The sequence below is a fragment of the Oncorhynchus keta genome, chromosome 28 (assembly GCF_023373465.1).
Source record: "Oncorhynchus keta strain PuntledgeMale-10-30-2019 chromosome 28, Oket_V2, whole genome shotgun sequence".
NCBI lineage: Eukaryota > Metazoa > Chordata > Actinopteri > Salmoniformes > Salmonidae > Oncorhynchus > Oncorhynchus keta.
This window is the reverse complement of record NC_068448.1, coordinates 7,880,514-7,901,621: the sequence shown is the minus strand read 5'-3', so window position 1 is coordinate 7,901,621 and position 21,108 is coordinate 7,880,514. Positions and strand designations below refer to the sequence as shown.

At 43.7% G+C, this 21,108-nt stretch overlaps 1 protein-coding gene across 1 annotated transcript in view; it reads right to left on the bottom strand.

Annotated features, from left to right (window-relative positions):
- Nucleotides 1–18,102, bottom strand: part of ahcyl1 (adenosylhomocysteinase-like 1) — an 80,482-nt gene extending 62,380 nt beyond the window's left edge. Inside the window, exon 1 of the mRNA XM_052484707.1 lies at nt 17,597–18,102. Within this exon, the coding sequence (XP_052340667.1) occupies nt 17,597–17,788 (192 nt within the window). The 5' untranslated portion in view covers nt 17,789–18,102. The remainder of the gene's footprint in view (nt 1–17,596) is intronic.
- Between the last annotated feature and the right edge of the window lie 3,006 nt (nt 18,103–21,108).

The following is a 21,108-nucleotide window of genomic DNA, read 5'->3' as shown; positions in this document are numbered from 1 at the left end:
CCCACTAGGGCACATTCTCCTATCATTTCTTGTAACCACATTTACCTTGTTTGTTTGTTTGTTTATGCATTTCTGTGAATTACTTAGTTAGTAATAAATAAATGATTTAAGACAATTGATGTATGGATGACTCATAGTGAAGACTGGGTTCGTGCAGATAATCAACAATTTACGACGTTTGGAATGAGACTAACGTGAGGTAAAGTAAATAATTCATTAATTCGAAGACTAATTGATCAGATAAAATATCTGAAAAGTTATTTTAGGCAATTATAACTTTGTAATCTGAATATTTTTCCTTGGTGCCCCGATTTCCTAGTTCATTACAGTTACATGATTAAATCAGTCTAATCGCGTAATACTAATTACAGAGAATCTTTGATAAACTATCAGTCTTCAGTTAATGATAGTAAAGACACGACACCTGCATCACAAATCTAATTCCCTTTTATGATGTACTTGTTTTTGACCAAGGCCCGTCGGGCTGTACAGGGAATACGGAGCCGTTTGGAAGACAGGCGTTCTAAAGGTCAGGACATTACTTCAAAACCAGCAAGAAAAATGTTCTTGACCAGTCAGTATGGATGTGCCAAATGTCTCAGTTTATCGCTACTTTCTCTCAGTGTTAAATGACTCCTACGCTGATAGTCAAAACACTGTGTGAGCAGCACTGCACTGCAGCACGACACATTCAGTACTGTGTGAGCAGCATAGCACTGCAGCACGGCATATTCAGTACTGTGTGAGCAGCATAGCACTGCAGCACGACACATTCAGTACTGTGTAAGCAGCATAGCACTGCACTGCAGCATGACACATTCAGTACTGTGTGAGCAGCATAGCACTGCAGCATGACACATTCAGTACTGTGTGAGCAGCATAGCACTGCAGCATGACACATTCAGTACTGTGTTAGCAGCATAGCACTGCACTGCAGCATGACACATTCAGTACTGTGTTAGCAGCATAGCACTGCGCATGACACATTCAGTACTGTGTTAGCAGCATAGCACTGCACTGCAGCATGACACATTCAGTACTGTGTTAGCAGCATAGTACTGCACTGCAGCACGACACATTCAGTACTGTGTGAGCAGCATAGTACTGCACTACATACAGCATGACACATTCAGTACTGTGTGAGCAGCATAGTACTGCACTACAGCATGACACATTCAGTACTGTGTGAGCAGCATAGCACTGCAGCATGACACATTCAGTACTGTGTGAGCAGCATAGTACTGCACTACAGCATGACACATTCAGTACTGTGTGAGCAGCATAGCACTGCACTGCAGCATGACACATTCAGTACTGTGTTAGCAGCATAGTACTGCACTGCAGCATGACACATTCAGTACTGTGTGAGCAGCATAGTACTGCACTACAGCATGACACATTCAGTACTGTGTGAGCAGCATAGTACTGCACTACAGCATGACACATTCAGTACTGTGTTAGCAGCATAGCACTGCACTGCAGCATGACACATTCAGTACTGTGTGAGCAGCATAGTACTGCACTGCAGCATGACACATTCAGTACTGTGTGAGCAGCATAGCACTGCAGCACGACACATTCAGTACTGTGTGAGCAGCATAGCACTGCACTGCAGCATGACACATTCAGTACTGTGTTAGCAGCATAGTACTGCACTGCAGCATGACACATTCAGTACTGTGTTAGCAGCATAGCACTGCACTGCAGCATGACACATTCAGTACTGTGTTAGCAGCATAGCACTGCACTGCAGCATGACACATTCAGTACTGTGTTAGCAGCATAGCACTGCACTGCAGCACGACACATTCAGTACTGTGTGAGCAGCATAGTACTGCACTGCAGCATGACACATTCAGTACTGTGTTAGCAGCATAGCACTGCACTACAGCATGACACATTCAGTACTGTGTTAGCAGCATAGCACTGCACTACAGCATGACACATTCAGTACTGTGTTAGCAGCATAGTACTGCACTGCAGCATGACACATTCAGTACTGTGTTAGCAGCATAGCACTGCACTGCAGCATGACACATTCAGTACTGTGTTAGCAGCATAGCACTGCACTGCAGCATGACACATTCAGTACTGTGTTAGCAGCATAGCACTGCACTGCAGCACGACACATTCAGTACTGTGTGAGCAGCATAGTACTGCACTGCAGCATGACACATTCAGTACTGTGTTAGCAGCATAGCACTGCACTACAGCATGACACATTCAGTACTGTGTTAGCAGCATAGCACTGCACTGCAGCACGACACATTCAGTACTGTGTGAGCAGCATAGTACTGCACTGCAGCATGACACATTCAGTACTGTGTTAGCAGCATAGCACTGCACTACAGCATGACACATTCAGTACTGTGTTAGCAGCATAGCACTGCACTACAGCATGACACATTCAGTACTGTGTTAGCAGCATAGCACTGCACTACAGCATGACACATTCAGTACTGTGTTAGCAGCATAGCACTGCACTACAGCATGACACATTCAGTACTGTGTTAGCAGCATAGCACTGCACTACAGCATGACACATTCAGTACTGTGTTAGCAGCATAGCACTGCACTACAGCATGACACATTCAGTACTGTGTTAGCAGCATAGCACTGCACTACAGCATGACACATTCAGTACTGTGTTAGCAGCATAGCACTGCACTACAGCATGACACATTCAGTACTGTGTTAGCAGCATAGTACTGCACTACAGCATGACACATTCAGTACTGTGTTAGCAGCATAGCACTGCACTGCAGCATGACACATTCAGTACTGTGTGAGCAGCATAGCACTGCAGCATGACACATTCAGTACTGTGTGAGCAGCATAGTACTGCACTACAGCATGACACATTCAGTACTGTGTGAGCAGCATAGCACTGCACTGCAGCATGACACATTCAGTACTGTGTGAGCAGCATAGCACTGCAGCATGACACATTCAGTACTGTGTGAGCAGCATAGCACTGCACTACAGCATGACACATTCAGTACTGTGTGAACAGCATAGCACTGCAGCATGACACATTCAGTACTGTGTGAGCAGCATAGCACTGCACTGCAGCATGACACATTCAGTACTGTGTGAGCAGCATAGCACTGCAGCACGACACATTCAGTACTGTGTTAGCAGCATAGCACTGCACTGCAGCATGACACATTCAGTACTGTGTTAGCAGCATAGTACTGCACTACAGCATGACACATTCAGTACTGTGTGAGCAGCATAGTACTGCAGCATGACACATTCAGTACTGTGTTAGCAGCATAGCACTGCACTGCAGCATGACACATTCAGTACTGTGTTAGCAGCATAGCACTGCACTGCAGCATGACACATTCAGTACTGCTGGTAACGGCAGACATAGAGAGGTTACTCAGCGGAATCAGTTACAGAATAAACATTTCTATCAATAGAGTTACTGTGGGGTGTCAGTGTTGAAATTAGATTCTAGATGTACGAGGCACCAGAACCTTGCTCTCATTAAAGTTTCAAGTTCCTCAGTGTCCACTTCACCAACAAACTAACATGGTCCAAACACATAAAAAAAAAGTTGTGAAGAGGGCACGACAACACCTATTCCTCCTCAGGAGTCTGAAAAGATTTGGCATGGGTCCCCAGATCCTCAAAAAGTTCTACAGCTGCACCATCAAGAGCATGGTTACATCATCACCTGGTATGGCAACTGTTCGGCATCTGACCGCAAGGCACTACAGAGGGTAGCACTACAGAGGGTAGCACTACAGAGGGTAGCACTACAGAGGGTAGCGCTACAGAGGGTAGCGCTACAGAGGGTAGCGCTACAGAGGGTAGCGCTACAGAGGGTAGCGCTACAGAGGGTAGCGCTACAGAGGGTAGCACTACAGAGGGTAGCACTACAGAGGGTAGCACTACAGAGGGTAGCACTACAGAGGGTAGTGCACACGGCCCAGTACATCACTGGGGCCAAGCTTTCTGTCATCCAGGACCTCTATTACTAGCCAGTGGCAGAGGAAGGCCCCAAAAATTGTCAAAGACTTCAGCCACTCAAGTCATAGACTGTTCTCTCTGCTACCGCACGACAAGAGGTACCAGAGCGCCAAGTCTAGGACCAAAAGGCTCCTTCAGCTCCAACCGCTTCGACCACAAAGCCACCACACTGCTGAACAATGAATCAAATGGCCACCCGGACTATCTACTCACTGTTTATTTTCTATGCATAGTCACTTTAATAACTCTACCTACGTGTACATATTAACTCAATTACCTCGACTAACCGGTGCCCCCGCACATTGACTCTGTACCAGTACCCTCTGTATAGCCACCCACACATTGAATCTGTACCAGTACCCCCTGTATATAGCCCCCACACATTGACTCTGTACCAGTACCCTCTGTATATAGCCTCCACATTGACTCTGTACCAGTACGCTCTGTATATAGCCTCCACATTGACTCTGTACCAGTACCCTCTGTATATAGCCCCCACACATTGACTCTGTACCAGTACCCTCTGTATATAGCCTCCACATTGACTCTGTACCAGTACCCTCTGTATAGCCACCCACACATTGAATCTGTACCAGTACCCCCTGTATATAGCCCCCACACATTGACTCTGTACCAGTACCCTCTGTATATAGCCTCCACATTGACTCTGTACCAGTACGCTCTGTATATAGCCTCCACATTGACTCTGTACCAGTACCCTCTGTATATAGCCCCCACACATTGACTCTGTACCAGTACCCTCTGTATATAGCCTCCACATTGACTCTGTACCAGTACCCTCTGTATATAGCCCCCACACATTGACTCTGTACCAGTACCCCCTGTATATAGCCCCCACACATTGACTCTGTACCAGTACCCTCTGTATATAGCCTCCACATTGACTCTGTACCAGTACCCTCTGTATATAGCCTCCACATTGACTCTGTACCAGTACCCTCTGTATATAGCCCCCACACATTGACTCTGTACCAGTACCCCCTGTATATAGCCCCCACACATTGACTCTGTACCAGTACCCTCTGTATATAGCCCCCACACATTGACTCTGTACCAGTACCCTCTGTATATAGCCCCCACACATTGACTCTGTACCAGTACCCTCTGTATATAGCCCCCACATTGACTCTGTACCAGTACCCCCTGTATATAGCCCCCACACATTGACTCTGTACCAGTACCCCCTGTATATAGCCTCCACATTGACTATGTACCAGTACCCTCTGTATATAGCCCCCACACATTGACTCTGTACCAGTACCCTCTGTATATAGCCCCCACACATTGACTCTGTACCAGTACCCTCTGTATATAGCCCCCACACATTGACTCTGTAGCAGTACCCCCTGTATATAGCCTCCACATTGACTATGTACCAGTACCCTCTGTATATAGCCCCCACACATTGACTCTGTACCAGTACCCTCTGTATATAGCCTCCACATTGACTCTGTACCAGTACCCCCTGTATATAGCCCTGACACATTGACTCTGTACCAGTACCCCCTGTATATAGCCTCCACATTGACTCTGTACCAGTACCCTCTGTATATAGCCTCCACATTGACTCTGTACCAGTACCCTCTGTATATAGCCTCCACATTGACTCTGTACCAGTACCCCCTGTATATAGCCTCCACATTGACTCTGTACCAGTACCCCCTGTATATAGCCTCCACAATGACTCTGTACCAGTACCCTCTGTATATAGCCTCCACATTGACTCTGTACCAGTACCCTCTGTATATCGCCTCCACATTGACTCTGTACCAGTACCCTCTGTATATAGCCTCCACATTGACTCTGTACCAGTACCCTCTGTATATAGCCCCCACACATTGACTCTGTACCAGTACCCCCTGTATATAGCCCCACACATTGACTCTGTACCAGTACCCTCTGTATATAGCCCCACACATTGACTCTGTACCAGTACCCTCTGTATATAGCCCCACACATTGACTCTGTACCAGTACCCTCTGTATATAGCCCCCACATTGACTCTGTACCAGTACCCCCTGTATATAGCCCCCCACATTGACTCTGTACCAGTACCCCCTGTATATAGCCTCCACATTGACTATGTACCAGTACCCTCTGTATATAGCCCCACACATTGACTCTGTACCAGTACCCTCTGTATATAGCCCCACACATTGACTCTGTACCAGTACCCTCTGTATATAGCCCCCACACATTGACTCTGTAGCAGTACCCCCTGTATATAGCCTCCACATTGACTATGTACCAGTACCCTCTGTATATAGCCCCCACACATTGACTCTGTACCAGTACCCTCTGTATATAGCCTCCACATTGACTCTGTACCAGTACCCCCTGTATATAGCCCTGACACATTGACTCTGTACCAGTACCCCCTGTATATAGCCTCCACATTGACTCTGTACCAGTACCCTCTGTATATAGCCTCCACATTGACTCTGTACCAGTACCCTCTGTATATAGCCTCCACATTGACTCGGTACCAGTACCCCCTGTATATAGCCTCCACATTGACTCTGTACCAGTACCCCCTGTATATAGCCTCCACAATGACTCTGTACCAGTACCCTCTGTATATAGCCTCCACATTGACTCTGTACCAGTACCCTCTGTATATAGCCCCCACATTGACTCTGTGCCAGTACCCTCTGTATATAGCCCCCACACATTGACTCTGTACCAGTACCCCCTGTATATAGCCTCCACATTGATTCTGTACCAGTACCCCCTGTATATAGCCTCCACATTGACTCTGTACCAGTACCCTCTGTATATAGCCTCCACATTGACTCTGTACCAGTACCCTCTGTATATAGCCCCCACATTGACTCTGTACCAGTACCCCCTGTATATAGCCTCCACATTGACTCTGTACCAGTACCCTCTGTATATAGCCTCCACATTGACTCTGTACCAGTACCCTCTGTATATAGTCTCCACATTGACTCTGTACCAGTACCCCCTGTATATAGCCTCCACATTGACTCTGTACTGGTACCCCCTGTATATAGCCTCCACATTGACTCTGTACTGGTACCCCCTGTATATAGTCTCCACATTGACTCTGTACCAGTACCCTCTGTATATAGTCTCCACATTGACTCTGTACTGGTACCCCCTGTATATAGCCTCCACATTGACTCTGTACCAGTACCCCCTGTATATAGCCTCCACATTGACTCTGTACCAGTACCCCCTGTATATAGCCCCCAAACATTGACTCTGTACCAGTACCCCCTGTATATAGCCTCCACATTGACTCTGTACCAGTACCCCCTGTATATAGCCCCCACACATTGACTCTGTACCAGTACCCCCTGTATATAGTCTCCACATTGACTCTGTACCAGTACCCCCTGTATATAGCCTCCACATTGACTCTGTACCAGTACCCCCTGTATATAGCCTCCACATTGACTCTGTACCAGTACCCTCTGTATATAGCCTCCACATTGACTCTGTACCAGTACCCCCTGTATATAGCCTCCACATTGTCTCTGTACCAGTACCCCCTGTATATAGCCCCCACATTGACTCTGTACCAGTACCCCCTGTATATAGCCTCCACATTGACTCTGTACCAGTACCCCCTGTATATAGTCTCCACATTGACTCTGTACCAGTACCCCCTGTATATAGCCTCCACATTGACTCTGTACCAGTACCCTCTGTATATAGCCTCCACATTGACTCTGTACCAGTACCCCCTGTATATAGCCCCCACACATTGACTCTGTACCAGTACCCCCTGTATATAGCCTCCACATTGACTCTGTACCAGTACCCTCTGTATATAGCCTCCACATTGACTCTGTACCAGTACCCCCTGTATATAGCCTCCACATTGTCTCTGTACCAGTACCCCCTGTATATAGCCCCCCACATTGACTCTGTACCAGTACCCCCTGTATATAGCCCCCACACATTGACTCTGTACCAGTACCCCCTGTATATAGCCCCCACACATTGACTCTGTACCAGTACCCCCTGTATATAGCCTCCACATTGACTCTGTACCAGTACCCCCTGTATATAGCCTCCACATTGACTCTGTACCAGTACCCCCTGTATATAGCCTCCACATTGACTCTGTACCAGTACCCTCTGTATATAGCCTCCACATTGACTCTGTACCAGTACCCCCTGTATATAGCATCCACATTGACTCTGTACCAGTACCCCTGTATATAGCCTCCACATTGACTCTGTACCAGTACCCCTGTATATAGCCCCCACATTGACTCTGTACCAGTACCCCCTGTATATAGCCTCCACATTGACTCTGTACCAGTACCCCCTGTATATAGCCTCCACATTGACTCTGTACCAGTACCCCCTGTATATAGGCCCCACATTGACTCTGTACCAGTACCCCCTGTATATAGCCCCCACATTGACTCTGTACCAGTACCCCCTGTATATAGCCTCCACATTGACTCTGTACCAGTACCCCCTGTATATAGCCTCCACATTGACTCTGTACCAGTACCCCTGTATATAGCCCCCACATTGACTCTGTACCAGTACCCCCTGTATATAGCCTCCACATTGACTCTGTACCAGTACCCCCTGTATATAGCCCCCACATTGACTCTGTACCAGTACCCTCTGTATATAGCCTCCACATTGTTATTTTATTGCTACTTTAAAAAAAAATAATAATAATATTGAAAATATAACTATATTTTCTTATAACTGCATTGTTGGTTACTGGCTTGTTAGTTAGCATTTCACAGTAAGGTCTACCTACACCTGTTGCATTCAGTGCATTGTGACAAATTGAATGTTGATTTGATAAAGACCAACAGAGACAATATAATAGACTGTACATGAACATAACATCTCTTTCTATGGCTATATGGTATTCAATTCTATGTGTTCTTAAAACACATGTTAATTACATGAAATTGTAATTAATACAAATTAATTACTTCAGTGTTTTATTCACTATTTTGACCCTGTAAATCCATCTTCTTACTCAAGACTTTAACACTCTACAGGTGTCACAGTTTGACCACAGCAGGGAGCCCTGACTCTCAGCCTCTCACATGAATTCATAACACAGAGATTATTAACTGTATGCTAAAATGTACTGAACTTGACCTCAACATAAACCAAAGTGCAATGTACCATACGATTCTATCAGCATATAAATCAGTTTTGAACGTTACAGAAATCTAAATGTAGGAGAACATTTCCCAAGAGGTAGTCTTTCATGATAAGTGACAACAAACGAGAAAAGCATGAATAGATGTAATATAATAATGAAGCCATTCTCTGTGTTGTGTAACTATAGTGGGTAGATTAATAAAGAGGAGGGAGTGCTATTGTGTCCACACAACACACACACGGACACATACACACACACACGGACACACAGACATGGACACATAGACGGACACACACACACACACACACACACACACACACACACACACACACACACACACACACACACACACACACACACACACACACACACACACACACACACACACACACACACACACACACACATGGACACATAGACGGACACACACACACACAGTTGGTATGGAGAGAGAGAGAGAGACCACGGATGGTATGGAGAGAAAGCAAGACCGTGGTTGGTATGGAGAGGGAGCAAGACCGTGGTTGGTATGGAGAGAGAGAGAGAGACCATGGTTGGTATGGAGAGAGAGACCATGGTTGGTATGGGGAGAGAGAGAGAGAGAGAGAGAGAGAGAGAGAGAGAGAGAGAGAGAGAGAGAGAGAGAGAGAGAGAGAGAAAGAGAGAGACCACAGTTGGTATGGAGAGAGTGAGATCACAGTTGGTATGGAGAGAGAGAGAGACCACGGATGGTATGGAGAGAGAGAGAGAGACCACGGTTGGTATGGACAGAGTCCACAGTTGGATTGGAGAGAGCAAGAGACCACGGTTGGTATGGAGAGAGCGAGATCACGGTTGGATTGGAGAGAGACCACAGTTGGTACGGAGAGAGAGAGACCACGGTTGGTATGGAGAGAGCGAGACCACGGTTGGTATGGAGAGAGAAAGAGACCACGATTGGTATGGAGAGAGAGACCACAGTTGGTATGGAGAGAGAGAGACCACGGTTGGTATGGAGAGAGAAAGAGACCACGATTGGTATGGAGAGAGAAAGAGACCACGATTGGTATGGAGAGAGAGACCACAGTTGGTATGGAGAGAGAGACCACAGTTGGTATGGAGAGAGAGACCACAGTTGGTATGGAGAGAGAGACCATGGTTGGTATGGAGAGAGAAAGAGACCACGATTGGTATGGAGAGAGAGACCACAGTTGGTATGGAGAGAGAGAGACCACGGTTGGTATGGAGAGAGAGACCACAGTTGGTATGGAGAGAGAGACCACAGTTGGTATGGAGAGAGAGACCACAGTTGGTATGGAGAGAGAGACCACAGTTGGTATGGAGAGAGAGACCACAGTTGGTATGGAGAGAGAGACCACGGTTGGTATGGCGAGAGACAGACCATGGTTGGTATGGCGAGAGACAGACCATGGTTGGTATGGAGAGAGAGAGACCACGGTTGGTATGGAGAGAGAAAGAGACCACGGTTGGTATGGAGAGAGAGAGACCACGGTTGGATAAACAAATAAATATTCTATTGACATGTCTTTTGTTTTAGAAAACCATAACATTTATTTAACTTCCCCAAATACTGCTCTGCACTACAGCATAATAATGATTTTCTTTAAATAATTGCCCTAATCCATGTTCAACTTCAGTGTTTTAGATAGTCTTATTCACTATTTTGACCCTGTAAATCCATCTTCTTACTCAAGACTTTAACACTCTACAGGTGTCACAGTGTGACCACAGCAGGGAGCCCTGACTCTCAGCCTCTCACATGAATTCATAACACAAGAGATTTATTTTCCATAATACTCAAGACCACATTCCTCCCATATCCAGTGTGTTTAGAACACCACGACCCGTAATCACAAAGAACATCAGAGCAGGAATGCTGATCTAGGATCAGATCCCCACTGTTCATGTAATCTTATTTATTATGATCTAAAAAAGGGAAATGTATCCTAGATCAGCACTCCTACTCTCCTTGCAGACTGAGGCTCTGGGAAACTCAGTCCACATATTGCCAGGTCTAAGAGGGGCTCTGCAGCAATAAGTTCTGGGTTGTATAAGCTCTGTGATGTGTGTGTCCCAAACAGCAGCCTAGTATTCCCATATGGAAGCCCTGGTCAAAAGTAGTGCACTATAACAAGGGAATAGTGTGCCATTTGGGACATATCCCTGGCTGTCATGCTACAGTATAAACCAAAGACTTGGGTTGTATACATTCTGGGGATACTAATCATTCAAATCCAAACAGTGCAGTACAGTGCACCTCAGTCAGTGCAATTGGCAATTATATAGTACTCAGTCCATATATTGTCATGGCTAATCAAGGGGTTTCAACACTCATCAGTGATATGTTCTGTTTTTAATGAATCCAAACCCAGAACTAGGTGTAAATCTTACGTGCTCCCGAGTGGCGCAGATGTCTAAGGCAACTGTATCTCAGTGCTAGAGGCATCCCGAACAGACCCTGGTTCGATTCCAGGCTGTATCACAAACGGACGTGATTTGGGAGTCCCAATAGGGTGACGCACAATTGGCCCAGCGTCGTCCGGGTTTGGTCAGTGTAGGCCGTCATTGTAAAATAAGAATTTGTTCTTAACTGACTTGCCTAGTTAAATAAAGTTTAAATAAAGGTTCAATGAAATGTTAAATACATGTTGAATAAAGGTTAAATTAAGGTTAAATGAAATGTTAAATACATGTTGAATAAAGGTTAAATAAAGGTTAAATGAAATGTTAAATACATGTTGAATAAAGGTTAAATAAAGGTTAAATGTTAATAGTCTATCACAGTATGCATTGTAAATGGCTCCTTTTTGGCCATGGCCCATAGTGCTCTTGGGGAAATGGCATTTTGGACCCGGACACAATCGAGAGTTAAATAAGCTCAGTGCACCTCAGTCTATCGTTGCAATGCACATCCCTCCATGATATTGAAGCGAGTGTTTCCTCCTATAGCAGCCTACAGTCATCCCTTCAGTATACTGGCTCTGTCTTTACTGAAACACTCTGGGGATTCAACTACTTTAGTCTCTAGCGGTTGTTTGCCAATGTTTTTTCCCTAAATTGGTCAAGGCAGGGAACGGGACATATTTAGGTACATACAGGGAACACATTCTGATAATAAACAAGTTATACATTATTTTTTAAATAAACAATATAAACTCTTTGAATGTTCCTCAATATGTTGTAAACATGTTTAAACAACGGCATGTTTTAACAACAGCAATCTGTTATCAACCAGAACATAATAAAGTATACACTAATGTGTCATTACAGACACTGATTGCGGCCAGGAATAGTTCATTGTGTTCTCATCCTCAAAATGGTCTCTTATATATGCACATCCCTAAAGCCTTTCTTCAGTCTCTGACTGCAAGGCACCGTGTCAAAAGTCTGGAACTAAAATCTAAATACAGCGTACCCCTGGCCCTTTACTATTTGTCAATTGGGTATGGCAAAGTATGGCAGAGTATTAAAACCATTCCAATCCTGATTAAAAGACAATAGCAGTTTAACATATTGGGGCTGGCTTTAGGACCATGCAGACGCCTTAGAGCGGGCAGGAAGGATCAGCAGGACTTTCCCTTCAAAACAGTGCAGAGGTTAAAGATGGCTGTAAAATGGCTAGGTAACTGCTGTTTGACTTGACATGAAACGAAACTAGAGTTTTTAGTGCAGAGCTGGTGTGTAGCAGCTAATTGCTGTAAAACATGTTGTCGTAGAATGTTATTTATGTCCCTTATCAGCTAATTGCTGTAAAACATGTTGTAGTAGAATGTTATTTATGTCCCTTATCAGCTGAGGTGAATGAATTTACAGCAGCCAAGGTGATCATAGCTGGAGTCAATTGTGATTGTTTTTGCTGTTCTCTGAATAGTATTTAAGAGTTTGTAAATTGTGTAGAAATACAGTAAATGAGCTTCAACACTGTCACTTTGCCATACCCTACGTTTATCTGAACTGACCCCACTTTGCCATACCCTACGTTTATCTGAACTGACCCCACTTTGCCATACCCTATGTTTATCTGAACTGACCCCACTTTGCCCAATTTAGCTGCATTTGAAAATAACTGGCCAAAACAAACTGGCTACAATTGGGAGCAGGGGTGCAACTTTCCCTGGCCACATGGGAAAGACCATCTCAGAGGGGTCGAGTAGGCTGTATTGGTGGTGACCAGCACGGTGCTGCTGTCTGTGTGTTGCACTTTTCCTCAGGGTTGTAAAAGCAAGCAGAGCAGAAACTGGCTAATCTTTATTTGGCTGATGTAGCTGGCAAGGTAACAGCTGTTTTACTTAACTGGGGGAAAAAAGTATTTATTTATTCCCAGTGCTGAGCTAGTAGTGTAATTGAAATGAAACGTTAGAGGATGAAACATGGCTAACATGGCTAACATAGCTAGCTAGCTCACTTTACTTTAGGTGTTATTTAATGTTAGAGGATGAAACATTATCTCTCGACTGAAGTTCTGTCTGAAGAAAATGAACTAGCTAGCTAGCTAGTAGCTACCACAGCCAGTTCAGCTCTAGCTATCTGTCAGTGTTGTAGCCTTTTTGTCCCGTTTCAACTAAATTAAATTAACTTGGTTAGTTTTCACCAGTAGATGTATCATTAGAGCTAGCCAAAAGTTGGCTAACGTTAGCTAACTAGCTCACTTACTTACTTTAGGTATTATTTGTGCCTCTATCACACTACAGTAGACTTGAATCAAACGATAAAACCTGCGGTCAAACGATCAAAGACCGATATTCAGACGTTATTTTGACAGCGCAATGTGAGTTTTTATTAGATTCAGTATAGCATTGTAATGTTATTGATATGTAAGTTTCCCTAGTTAATTCCCTACTTTTCACACTGACACGGCATAAACAGCTCTACAGGCTTCATTGTCATGGTGCACAGTCGGTACACAACGCAATATTGATGATGAATGGATACAGATACTGTATGTTTGAATGCCCAGTCATGTTCATATAAATTCAGACATCAAAGACTGCAGTTTCAGGCCATCCATAGATCATACTATATGCAGGTGAAACTGAATATCACGCACACAGAGATGTTATTCCTCTGCTGGAAGTGTACAACACAAAAGGGGACATACTGTTTTTGCATTATGTGAAGGCTGGAATATTTGTTGTTGTTGTAGACCAGTACCAAATAGATACTTTTTTCCAAAATGGCACTAGATACACCCCCCCCATGGCACACGAGTCACCCGTGGGATTTTGCCCCTGTCCATTGAGGAGGCCCGCTGGGGATACCACGTTCCAAGGAATATGGGGATTGTGACCCAGATGCACGTCTCTCTCTCTCACTCTCTTCGAATGAGCTCTCTCCTCGAATGAGCTCTCTCCTCGAATGAGCTCTCTCCTCGAATGAGCTCTCTCCTCGAATGAGCTCTCTCCTCGAATGAGCTCTCTCCTCGAATGAGCTCTCTCCTCGAATGAGCTCTCTCCTCGAATGAGCTCTCTCCTCGAATGAGCTCTCTCCTCGAATGAGCTCTCTCCCGCCATTTCATGGCTATTCATTGTTTCATAACATTCATTGTGTATGGTGTTTTGCTGTGTCTATCGAATCACCAGTAGTAAGCCTACATGTACCGTTAATTCCCATCATTTATCATCTGTCATGCTTGTTTGGTTAAGGTAATTTGTGTTAATAAATTCAATGTAGTACTACTACAGTCATTTACAGATGTCATTGTCGGGAGTAGACATGTATTCAGCAGATGTTAATCTCTCCCTCTTGAGAAACACGTTTTTTGTTCTGTTTATTTCATTTCATTTAAAAGTTTTGTCAATTTATTTATTCATTGTTTTGTTTGAAACGCTCCTGTCATTGTTGCACACCTGATTAGGCGTATAGAAGTAGGACTAGTCTTCCTGGCCTGTGTGCAAATGTAGGCCTATAAAATGTGCCCATTTGAGGATGTCTGACAGTATTTCTGACTGTCTTGACGAACCAACACTAATGAGCTGTGGAACTTCTCAACGTAATTTTTTCTTCACCTCAAACAGCAAGTAAACAAAGTCTGTTTTTAGAATGAATTGAGAATGACAATAGTTTCGAACTCTCTCCCTTTTGATAACCCCTCTGCATAAAAAGGGAAAAATGTAATGCTCTGATCCAGTGGAAACGTCATAAATAAATAAATAATACCCGATTACCTCTTATCCTTTGCACAAATAGTCTACAGCTGTGTCCTGCCTCAAGCTCACTGGAGCTGGAAACCGAAGGCCCAGAATATTTGATACAATGTCTCAAGATTGCTAGTGCCAGTTTTGGGGCCACCCAGTTGATAGTTGATACAATGTTTCAAGATCGTTGAAACATTGGTTATTTTCTACCTGCTGTCTGCAATGTTTTTTTTGCGTTGGCTTTATGTAGGTTATTATTACATAGTTGGCAATGGCAATAAAAGTTACTTGTAGATTTGTATAATTTTCATTTTCATTTTCATTTAGATCGTCTGTGGTTAATCAACGTCCTATGATTTTGAGATACAACGACTATTATAAATTAAATGAAACCGTTCCAAGAGAAAGTGCATTATGCAAATCATAACTGGGCGAGCAGATGGATAAAAAACGGCGAGATAAATTGGCACCGCAGATGGAAAAGGTTGCCGACTGTTGGTGTAGCCTTTTAACCGGCAACGTCAGGAGCAACGAGAGGGTTGGGAACAGGTTTTTTATTTATTTTTTTTGGTTAGGCTATCTTGATCTCTGGCTCCCTCGAGTCATTTGTGTGTCGTCATTATTTAATCAAACATCGTGCTTAAAGCATCAGACAAGGTCAGTACAAGTTCAAACACACAGGATGTGTCTATATAGGCCTGTGGAAAAATAGACATTTTAAACTTTTGACTAATTGGTTGGAAAAGACTACACTTGGTGGATCAATATTTATTTTAGTGAGGGACAGTCCTAGTAGAAATGCAGGAAATTAGCTTGAGACCATTCTGAACCCCCCCTGAGAGATTCTGTCCCGCCCAAAACCAAAGTTACATGCCTGATTAGGAGTATTGTAGAGTTTGGTCATTGTTTTTGAAGTAGCCTACTGATGAATAGTGCAGTTAATTAATTACAATTATGCAGAGGATTAGATTTTCTATCTGGGTCTGAGTAATAGATAGATCAAGATGGTCACTGCTCAGCTGGGACACTGACTGGTAGCACTTGCATGGGTCTTGAATAGCCTTAATAATAATAATATCTCAAATGGATTAAATAGTTTTCTTTAAACTCATCAATCTACACATAATACCCCATAATGACAAAGAAAAAAAGGTGTTCGATTTTTTTTGCAAATGTATTAAATAAAAAAATAGAAATACCTCATTTACATAAGTATTCATACCCTTTACTCAGTATTTTGTTGAAAGCACCTTTGTCAGCGATTACAGCCTCACGTTTTCTTGAGAATGACGCTACAAGCTTGGCACATCTGTATTTGGGGAGTTTCTCCCATTTTTGCAGATCCTCTCAAGGTCTATCAGGTTGGATGGGGAGTGTCTTTGCACAGCTATTTTCAAGTCTCTCCAGAGATGTTCGATTGGGTTCAAGTCCGGGCTCTGACTGGGCCACTCAGGGATATTCAGAGACTTGTCCCGAAGCCACTCCTGCTTTGACTTGGCTGTGTGCTTAGGGTCGTTGTCCTGTTGGCCGTTGTCCTGCCAGCTCCAAAAATAGTCTTGGTGGTTCCAAACTCCTTCCATTTAAGAATGATGGAGGCCACTGTGTTCTTGGGGACCTTCAATACTGCATTCTTTTTTTGTACCCTTCCCCCAGATCAATTCCTTTGACCTCATGGCTTGGTTTTTGCTCTGTCATGCACTGTCAACTGTGGGACGTTGTATGTGTGTGTAGGTGTGTGCCTTTCCAAATCATGTCCAATCAATTGAATTTACCACAGGTGGACTCCAATCAAGTTGTAGAAACATCTCAAAGATGATCAATGAAAACATGTCTCATAGCAAAGGGTCTGAACACTTATGTAAATAAGGTATTTAGGTAGTTGCTTTTTTATAAATTTGCAAACCTTTCTAAAAGCCTGTTGTCATTATGGGGAGTTGTGTGTAGATTTAATATTTTTTTTATTTAATCCATTTTAGGATAAGGCTGTAACATAGCAACATATGTAAAAGCGGAAAGGGGTCTGAATACTTTCCGAATACTGTACATTATAAGAATAATGGTCCTGCTATAAATTTAGGGGATTTCCCATTAAATAAATAAAATATTTATCAAAGGGGGGACATAAGGTGAAAAATTAATAAAGTTAATATTTATTTGATATTTTAGAAGGTCAGAGACGCAATAGGATGCTTTTTCTTTAAGAAACATGAGTCACTATGGTACAGCAGGCAGATCCTGCACCCATCCATCCATCCATAATACCGCATAGATGCAGTTTTCCTACAATTATCCTATACTGTACTGAATGTTGATGACGGTGCTCAGTGCTCACGCTTTTTGTCGGTCTTACCTTCTTGACAGATTTGAGAGTGGGCACCGCAGTGAATGCGGCGGACTGCAATTCACCGACATTCATGTTCATGTCGCTGTTCTTGCTAACGGTCATCGCAGAATATTTTTCCGCGACGTTCTCGGTCTCTTTTACATATTTCGTTGCCTGTTTCACCAGCTCCAATTTACCGTCTACGACCGCGTCTGTCATCTTCGCATTCAAGTGATGCCGACCTCTTGGTTGAGAATTGTGATAATGTCCGACTTGGTAGGCTAGTCTTCTCTCTGCTGCTCGCTTTTCGTTGACCGGTGAGTTTTACTGCTTCGTGTTTGGATTTTCTGAACCGAAACACTCTGCTGAGCGCGAAATCAAGAGATGGACCATGTAACGTTACTATACTGAATATTATTAGTTGTAATGTAAGCACTGAGCAGTGGAGAGTGTGTCGTCAACTCTTGTTGTCGTTCATCCTCCGGTTTACCAGTTTACTACAGTCGGTTGTCTCAGTCACAAGCTCAGCATCCGATGTGGGCGTCTTTTTAGAATCAGTCACCTGAATGAGTGGGCGGGATGTGGAAGGCTCTTGGCCAATGGCCAGCCGAGAAGGTGTGAAGGGACCGCACGTGTGCCCAATGAGAGCTGGACTGGACCCGTCTCACTTTTGAAAGCATCATGACCACTGCTAACCCACAGTCAATTTAGTTCAAGTTTAGATTTTTAGATTTTTTAAAGATTTTTTGTGTATTGATGATCAATGAAGTGTATCAACACACCATGTTAGTATAATTTAATGAACAGATGTAACCCGAAAGAGTTCACAGTCAAATCATTTGTTATCCAAAAACGTGAATCTCCTGTGGACAGATTCAATGTAAATTACAAACTTTAGCAATAATTTTACTTTTTGAAAACCGAGATTAGTTAACCAAAATGTGTTTTATCTCTCATCCCTGAAGGACTGCATCAAAATATGACCCAAAAAATACCCCTTAAATTAAAACATGTTTTTGCTGATTGATGAGATAAAGATGGTGAAGAGTCGGCCCTCTTTTACTCCATCACAATCGTACACTGACTCGTTTATAGCATAAGGTGCTCATAGCAACGGGCAGTAGGGGTGCTGCAAAACAGTAGTTGTATAGTTAAGAACAGTATCTTGCAGGATTCAACCGTTGGAATTGTAAAAGTGGTTTCCCCTGTTCCTTTTCTCTGTGATGTCATTCTAATGGAATCCAGAAAGAACACAACCCTGTACTCAAAACGTTTACATCAAAATGTGTAAAGTTAGAGGCAAAGACACAAAACATCCACATTAAATTAAATAGGTTTCTTTGATCAAATAGCATGGAAAACAACCACTTTTTGTGCATGATTAATTTAGCATCCTTACAGACCACTTAATGTATTGTGCACAGGCTGGTCATCTAGGTTTGTACCTGTCGACTTTCTATCACCATGGTGATAAATCAATGTAGAGCATAGTGCTTGCAATGCTAGGGTTGTGGGTTCGATTCCCACAGGGGACTAATATGGAAAATCAATGAAAATGTATGCACTTGCTACTGTAAATTGCTCTGGATAAGAGCGTCTACTAAAAAGGAATGAATATCTGGCAGCACCCCCCAAACAGACACCTTCACATGTAATATCATAAAAGGACAAAAGTTTACAACAATTGCAAAGGTGTGGGGAAACCTGTTCTATAGTAGTGATGTGTTACTGACTGGGTCAGAGAATCATGAGTGTTCCTTAGTCCAGCTGATCTTCTGGAGGGGGAGTTACTGTGGGTCTAGTGGTACATGTTTGAAAAGTGCATCATCATTATATAACACTAAATAAAATACACCCGGATCCACCCCCAAAAGTCACTGGTTCTCTTCCTCTTGACAGACCATGTGACCACACGCAGCTGCCAGTGTATATTCTTCCACTTCTCAGCTGTGTCCCCTGAGTTAAATCCCTAAGAGCCCAGTACACGCTCAAGGTAATCAAACCTCTCTGTGTGTTGTCAGGAAGCTGCTGTCTCTCAACACTGGTCAGGTCCTCAGACAGGTTGGCAGTGTTGGAGTCCAGAGTCACAGAAGCTCATTAGAAAGAATAGAGCATCTCAATAATAGACAGTACCAGTCAAAAGTTTGGACACACCTACTCATTCCAGGATTTGTCTTTATTTTACTATTTTCTACACTGTAGAATATTTGTGAAGACATCAGAACTATTATTAGGGGTTTATTTGCAGCAATTAGACCATGAATGCCTGATTCACGCAGTCTCCTCTGAACAGTTGATGTTGAGATGTGTCTGTTACTTGAACTCTGTGAAGCGTTTATTTCGGCTACAATCTGAGGTGCAGTTAACTCTAATGAACTTATCCTCTGCAGCAGAGGTAACTCTGGGTCTTCCTTTCCTGTGGCGGTCCTCGTGAGAGCCAGTTTCATCAATGTACTTGATGGTTTTTGTGACTGCATTTGAAGAAACTTTCAAAGTTCTTGACATTTTCCGTATCGACGGACCTTCATGACCTTCAAGTAATGATGGACTGTCATTTCTCTTTGCTTATTTGAGCTGTTCTTGCCATAATATGGACTTGGTCTTTCACCAAATAGGGCTATCTTCTGTATACCATCCATACCTTGTCACAACACAACTGATTGTCTCAAACGCATTAAGAAGGAAAGAAATGCCACAAATGAACGTTTAACAAGGCACACCTGTTAATTGAAATGCATTCCAGGTGACTACCTCATGAAGCTGGTTGAGAGAATGCCAAGAGTGTCCAAAGCTGTCATCAAGGCAAAGAGTGGCAACTTTGAAGAATCTATATTTGGATTTGTTTAACACATTTTTGGTTACTACATGATTCCATATGTGTTATTTCATAGTTTTGATGTCTTCACTATTATTCTACAATGTAGAAAATATAAAATAAAGAAGAACCCTGGAATGAGTAGGTGTGTCCAAACTTTTGATTGGTACTGTATTTTTAAGCATATTTATACAGATGCTTAATCTATTGGGATGCAGTCATGCTTTTTATGTTTCTTTGAAGTCTAACACACCAAACAGGCTGTTTATCATCCAGACAGCAGAGCTTGACTTTCTCATTGTGCAGACTGCAGAGCACCTGAGACCCAGCTGAAGCTCTGCCTCCCCTCCTGTACCTCAGACCCAGCTGAAGCTCTCTGCCTCCCTTCCCCTCCTATACCTCAGACCCAGATGAAGCTCTCTGCCTCCCCTCCTGTACCTCAGACCCAGATGAAGCTCTCTGCCTCCCCTCCCCTCCTATACCTCCGACCCAGATGAAGCTCTGCCTCCCCTCCTGTACCTCAGACCCAGATGAAGCTCTCTGCCTCCCCTCCCCTCCTATACCTCAGACCCAGATGAAGCTCTCTGCCTCCCCTCCCCTCCTATACCTCAGACCCAGCTGAAGCTCTCTGCCTCCCTCCTTCCCTCCCTCAGACCCAGCTGAAGCTCTCTGTCTCCCCTCCTATACCTCAGACCCAGATGAAGCTCTGCCTCCCCTCCTGTAC